The sequence below is a fragment of the Rhinatrema bivittatum genome, chromosome 9, assembly GCF_901001135.1.
Source record: "Rhinatrema bivittatum chromosome 9, aRhiBiv1.1, whole genome shotgun sequence".
NCBI classification, from domain to species: Eukaryota; Metazoa; Chordata; class Amphibia; order Gymnophiona; family Rhinatrematidae; genus Rhinatrema; species Rhinatrema bivittatum.
In genome coordinates, this window is record NC_042623.1 from 227279956 (window position 1) to 227287041 (window position 7086).

General features: G+C 50.6%; 1 protein-coding gene across 1 annotated transcript; it reads left to right on the top strand.

Moving 5' to 3' along the window:
• Window positions 1-1805: 1805 nt before the first annotated feature.
• Window positions 1806-6686, top strand: LOC115099651. The gene is made up of 2 exons (XM_029617391.1): window positions 1806-2440; window positions 5911-6686. The coding sequence occupies exons 1-2, from the start codon at window positions 1942-1944 to the stop codon at window positions 6519-6521; spliced, it is 1110 nt and encodes a 369-aa protein (XP_029473251.1). The 5' UTR covers window positions 1806-1941; the 3' UTR covers window positions 6522-6686.
• Window positions 6687-7086: the final 400 nt, after the last annotated feature.

The window sequence follows — 7086 nt, forward strand, 5'->3', positions numbered from 1 at the left end:
ATTCCAGAGAATTTTCACAAACACTGAATTTGTATTTAATTGTGAAGAAAGGGTGAAGTGGAATAACTCCAGTTCAGGAGGATTCTGGTCAAACCAAACCTAATCTGGTCCACTGCAGAACAATAGTATGACAGAGAAGATCTTAGCAATGGGATTCAGGGCATCAGCATCAGCATCAGCACCACCATGTGGCACTTCCAAGACAGCAAGCAGTGATTAAAAACTATAGAAACATAGTTCTCTGTACTTGAAGCCAATTTATGGAATCTTTCCAACTGGTATGCATCCAAAGGCGCCTTCTCAAGCCAAGATATTAAAAGTTTAAGGAGTTATGTGTCTGGGGCCCTCTGTGGCAATAGCGTTTTACTTACTGGGCTGTGAGAATATTGCCTTGGGACTTGGGGATTTCAGAGTGAGCCTTTGTGCGCTTGCTGCAAAATTTGGGGCTCCTAATGAAAAGAAAGTGGGGGACAGCCTGAGAAAAGTGCATCTTTCCAAAGACAGAGACAAAACTAAATTTGATGAAACAATAAACTAAACTGCTTGTGAGCCAGGATGTTGGCAGCAGTGTAGGGAGGGGGAAATGTGTAACATGGTGAAATGTTTCTGCATTTTTTTTTTGTAAAGTACTCTGGAAAGCACAGTCCAGTTTGCTAGTTTCCTTTCTGAAAGATTAAACATAAATGAAAGCATAAAAAGCATGAAAATTATGCTTACCTCAGTATAATAATCTGGTTGCCATGTTATTTCAATTCACAGTAATGCTACTTGTGGAAGCAGCGCGAGCTAGTCTCGCGCTGCGACTTTAACTGGAGGCAAGCGAGTGGAACGTTGGTTAGGGGGGGAGGGGGGGGGTAAGGGAAGAGGCAAGAAAGTTGAAGTATAGGTTACCCAATAGGAGAGGGAAATTCAAAGGAGGCAGGGTGATGGGGTTATTATGGGATGTTATGACCGTTAGGGGAGCAGTGGGTGAGGAGCGGCACAGGCAGCAAGTGGAGCTTTTGGTTATGTGGGATTGGAGGTCAGTTACATAGCTTTAAATAATTTTGGTATTCCCCGGGGCTAATTCTTAACTTTAATCAGTAGGGTGGGTGTCCGATACAAAAAAAAAAAATATACTAAATAAATATAATCCAAATAATAATAGATAATTTCCTAGTTTGTCATACCTTATCCGTTGCCTTCCCACAGGCTATGCCTAAGAAGGGGAGCGGGCGTTCCCGTGCCCCCATGGGACGTTCCTTCGGGCTCCCGGACTCCCCCCGGGGCTCGTCTGCTCCTGCCGAGCCTGCTGTTTCTCCTCGCCGACGCGCGCGCGCTGCTCCTCGGGCCCCCCCCCCTCCCTTGTGTCCATTTCGCGACTTCCCCGCCCTCCATGCGTTCCGCCCCGGCCTGCCCCCAGGTCCAGCCTTCCTCCGTCGATGTGCGGGAAGAGTCTGGTGAGAGCGGCCCCGAACCTGAGGACTGTGCTGCCCTGCAGGTCACCTCCCCCTCCGGCAGCGCCTCGGCGAGTGTAGCGGATGCGGCCGAGATTTCCCTCAATGCGTCCGCCCTCTCCTTCAGCTTCTTGGATGATAGCGGCTCCTCCCCCCCCCGCGATCTCGCCCTTCCCAGCGCTCCTTGCCGTGCCAACCCGGCCCCCCCCCCGGGGCCCGCCGCTCGTTCTCCAGCGGCAAGCCTGCCGCCTTAGGTTCCTTCCCTGTTGTTGGAAGGGGATCCCGGACCCCATCCCTAGCCGGCTCAGCAAGGAGCCGCGGATCCCGGGTCGTGTCGGGGGGGAGGGTTCCTCCCCCTGCCCCCGCCCTCCCCCCTGCGCCCCCTGCTCAATTAAAAACTTTTGGCAGAGCAGCTAGGGTGGATGGTGCAGGGTGTGGGGTAGGACAGCATAGGTCTGCTTTATCTAGGGGAGGTAGGACCCAGCGAGTACGGTCCTTATCAGCTATGCCCAGAAAGCCTCCTGCATTGCCGAATAGCGGCGGGGTCAGCTTAAAGGGGGCAGGGCAGTTCAGCAGCGTGGGTCCTAGGCAGCTGGTAGGGATGGCCGGTGAGGGGAAGTACCCATGGGCAGAGCGTGAGGGGCTGAGTGGGCGTTCGCTGGGGCGGAACAGGGCTTCTAGCATGGGGGTAGGTTTTGGTGCGGAGCAGGATAGGGCTGTATTCACACTCCGGGATCAGCCTACATGGGAAGATTTAGAGGGGGCGTCGCGACCTACTGGTAAGTATCTGGATAACTGGGGACAACTTAAGTTGTACAGCGGAGGTAGGGAGGTTTCTTGCTTTGCAGATGACGATGAAGACGATGGTCCCGGTACGTCGACACAAGAAGCGTGGAGAGAGAGGGAGGTCACGGAGGAGATGGATAGTCAGGAACGCGTGGGAAGGAATGACGGTGGTCGGAAGGTGGCTGTGGATCAGGGGCTTAAAGTTTCGATTGGTCCAGGTGAGAAAGTTCTAACGAAAGGGGGTAATGCACATAAGGCAAAGAAGAGGAAGCGGGGTACATCTTCTAGTTCTTCATCTAGTGGGTCAGATTCATCGTCGGATTCATCGACGTCCAGCCCTAGGTACAAGTCCGGGTTGGGGGTCGGTCCATTGCATGGGGCGGGACATTCCGCCAGTGCTATATTAGCCGAGCTATGGGAAGGGGTGCCACGAAAGCTGCGAAGAAAAATTCGTAAGCGACGGTACGTTAACATTTTTAGCTTGTTGGAAGGGAGGAGACGTGTCAAGAAGGGCAAAAAGAAGGATAGGAAGAAACACATGACATCAGGGAGTCCTAAGGTTGCTAAGAATATTGTTAACTGGGTACGGGGATTTTTAAGATTAGCTAGTGTCGTGGGGCATTATGATTCATCCCAGTACGGGGCGTTGTTGTCCTATGCGGACAGCATCTTGGGGGCGTTTCGGGATTACGAGGGTTGGGCTTGGCTCAACTACGACGAGAAATTCCGAGACAAGATGGCTGGGAATAAAGGGATGTCATGGGGGGGTCAGGATATTAATTTGTGGTTAACACAAATGACGTATAAAGGGCTGAGTGGGACAAAAGCGACCGGGGTTGGTAGCGGGGCTTCAGGGATGGGAGGGGGGGCTAGGTACTAGTGGTGGTGGGGGTCATTCCTTTCGGACAGGAGGTCAGTTGGGTAAGCCCATGCAGGGTGGGAAGACTCGGGTGGGAGGAACCGACACCTGCTGGCGATTTAATAAGGCAGTATGTTTGTTCCCGGATTGCAAGTTCAGACACGCCTGTACCATATGCGGAGGAGCGCATGCAGCCCTTAAATGTGGGCAAGGAGCCAGTGGACAACAAGGTAGAGGGGGGAAATCACAGTGAGATGTTGGGGTTAGCGGAGACCCCAGTGTTGCTTGAAGCAATGATCACTTGGTTAGAACGGTACCCTAGGAGAAGGGACGCCCAATTTTTATTTGAGGGGTTCAGGGATGGTTTTGTTATCCCTTATAAGGGACCGGGAGGTGGGGAGAAGGGGAGAAATGCAAGTTCGGTAAGGGACTATGAGGTTATTGCTCGGGAAAAAATCGGGGCCGAAGTCAGATTAGGGAGGGTGGCGGGACCCTTCGCGTCTCAGCCGTACGGATGTATGCACTTGTCCCCAATTGCAATAATTCCCAAGAAAGAACCGGGTAAGTTTCGCTTCATTCTTAATTTATCACATCCCAGGGGTAGGTCGGTGAACGACTACATACCGCGAGAATTTTGTTCTGTTCGCTATGCTTCTTTTGACGACGCAGTATGCTTAGTGCAGTTGGCGGGCCGGGGGGCTTTATTAGCAAAAGCAGATATTGAATCAGCTTTTCGGTTATTGCCCATTCATCCGAAGTGTTTTCCGTTATTGGGTTTCTCGTTCGATGGAGGGTTTTATATTGACAAGTGTTTACCGATGGGGTGTGCAGTATCGTGCGCCTTTTTTGAGACATTCAGCACCTTTTTACATTGGGTAGTGGAGCAAGGTACAGGGGGTTCAGGGATTTTACATTACTTGGATGACTTTTTGTTTGTAGGGCCGGCGGCATCCGATTTATGTCAAAGGCAATTAGATGGATTTTTGAGGGTGGCAGATATGTTTGGGGTCCCAGTTGCGGCGCAAAAAATGGAAGGACCAGTATCCAGGCTGGTATTTCTAGGGATAGAACTAGATTCAGTAACCCTGGAAGCGCGTTTACCTGCGGAGAAGGTGGGACGGTTGCGGGTGTTGGTGCGGACCGTTCGGCAGGCGGTTAAAGTGACGTTGCGCCAGATGCAGTCCCTCATAGGAGCCCTGAACTTCGCGTGTAGGGTAATTCCAATGGGGCGTGCTTTCATCAGGAGGTTGTCCAGCACGACGGTGAGGGTGCGGGCCAGGCATCATTTCATTCGCGTGACTCATAGAGTAAAGGAAGAGTTGGGAGTTTGGGAGGCATTCTTGGAGTCATTTAATGGGGTATGTATCATGCAATCGGTGGAGGTGTCCAATCGGGAGTTGGAATTATATACGGATGCGGCTGGGGGTCTGGGTTTCGGAGTGTACTTTCAGGGGAAGTGGTGCGCAGAACGGTGGCCGGAGGATTGGGAATCGGAAGGGTTAACTAAGAACATTAATTTCTTGGAATTATTCCCAATAGTTGTGGCGTTGTACTTATGGGGGAGACAGTTAGAGAATAAGAAAGTATTGTTTTGGTGTGATAACTTAGGAGTGGTGCAAGTCATTAACAGACAATCTGCTAAATGTCCACGGGTGTCGGAGTTGTTGAGGGACCTGTTTTTAGGTGTTTGGGGCTGAATGTGACCATTAGAGCACGGCACGTGCCGGGGGAACTGAATATAATCGCGGACGCTCTTTCTCGTTTCAAGTGGCGGGAATTCCGAGAAGTGGCGCCGGAAGCGAATTTGGAAGGAGAGCAGTTTCCGAAGCACCTGTGGCAGCTGGGTCGGGGGAAGCGTGGTCGTTGATCAGAAAATCGGTGGCTCCATCCACTTGGAACGCTTATGTTCGAGGTCATAGAGTCGTTGTCACGTATTTGGAGGGGGAGGGTTGGAGGGGTGGTGAAGTTAACGCCGACGGAATTGTAAGTTTCATCCTGTGGGCAAGGAGTACGGGGTATTCGCTTACAGCAGTGCGGGCGCATCTTGCCGGATTTTCCTTCTTTCAAAAACTAGAGGGTTGGGGTTCTGCGGTTTCCAGTTTTCTAGTTAAACGAATCCTTGGGGGATGGCGGAGAGATAACGGTTTATCACCTGATAGAAGGCTGCCGATCCGTTACGAAGACCTGCGGATGCTCGTTATAGGTTTACCTCGGGTATGCTGGTCTGATTATGAAGCACTTTTGTTTCGGACGGCGTTCGTACTAGCTTTTTTCGGTGCAATGAGGGTCAGGGAGCTGATAGCTTCTTCTAAGGTAAATGCGGCAGGTTCGGGATTAAAGGCGGAGAATGTATGGATCGGCAGTGGGGCTGTGACAATCTGCATACATCGCTCCAAGGTGGATCAGATGGGCAAAGGACACTACGTGCAGCTGGTGCGGGCACGCGACCCAGAGGTATGCCCGGTACGAACTGTACAGCGCTTTGTTGAATGGAGGCCTCGGTTAGGAGGTTTATTCTTGTTACACAGCGACGGGTCGCCTTTGACCGTGTACCAGTTCGTTCAGGTTTTGAAAAAAGTGGTGTGGTTATTGGGTTGGGATGTTCAACGTTTTACTTCCCATTCCTTCAGAATCGGGGCGGCGACGTCGGCGGCAGAGAGGGGTATGTCGAGCAGCGAGATTCAACATATAGGGAGGTGGAAGTCAAAGGCATTCTTAGGTTATGTGAGAAGATAAAAAAAAAAAAAAAAATCTTAACCCTAATACAAAAAAAAAAAAAAAATTAAACATAGAAGGGGGTGCTGTTGTTAATTGTTGTTTATTTTGCAGAACCGGGAGTGTTGCAAAGGGAGCAGGAATGTGTCTGGGTAACGGGCCATTCTTTTATACATTGGGCGGCGATCAGAGCGGAACACAGGCCTTATGGGCTGAATCTCGGACTGGATGTACATAATTGGACCATCAGATGGTTGAGTCATCGCGGGATGAAATGGGACAATCTGATGCCTTTTCTGCAGACATGTGTTTTGGAGAATGGACTACCTAAAGTTCTATTGATTCATTTGGGGGGGAATGATGTCGGGGAAGGTTCTTGTAAAGAGTTGCTGTTGAAAATAAAAAAGGATTTCAGCAGGCTGCTGAATGTACTGCCGGGGACCCGGTTAGGATGGTCGGATATCATACTGCGTTTGAAATTTGTGGAATGGACACTATGGCGAACAGGGGTGAAGAAGTTAAACAAACAAATAGGGAAGTGGTTGGAAGGACAGGGAGGTTTCTGGGTTACGCACGAGTGGGCTTGGGAAGTCATTCCAGGATATTTTAGATCAGATGGGATACATCTATCCGATGTTGGTATTGACTTGTTCAACAACACAATTCAGGAAAGCTTGGAGAGAATCATTGTTCCTGTCAAGGACCGCAGTGGGGGGGAACAATGACAACGGAGTTGTTATTGTTCTATGGCGGGAAAACCCGAGCCCAGAAAATGTTTTGTATTGGATTGTTTGGTGAAAATCAGAAAAAGGGGAATCTAGTGTAACGCGGGGGGGCTGTTACATGAGATGGACAATGAGCAAGAGGGGGGCTGATGCTCATAGGTTACGACACCTGGAGCTTTACCACTGGAAGCGGTGGAAGGCCCTATAGGTGCCGAGATGATTGGGGGGGGGGGGGGTAAAATTGTTGTACTGTGTTAATTTTGGAGGGCTCGGGTCTTATAATAAACTGCGGCCTTTATTACCCAAGCAAAGATGTCCGAGTATTTTTGGGAAAATTAAAATACGAAGGAAGAGGGAGGAATCCAGAGGAGAGAAAAGATGAAGGAGGAGAGCGAGTCTTGCATCTCTCAGTTAGTGGAAGCAGCGCGAGCTAGTCTCGCGCTGCGACTTTAACTGGAGGCAAGCGAGTGGAACGTTGGTTAGGGGGGGAGGGGGGGGTAAGGGAAGAGGCAAGAAAGTTGAAGTATAGGTTACCCAATAGGAGAGGGAAATTCAAAGGAGGCAG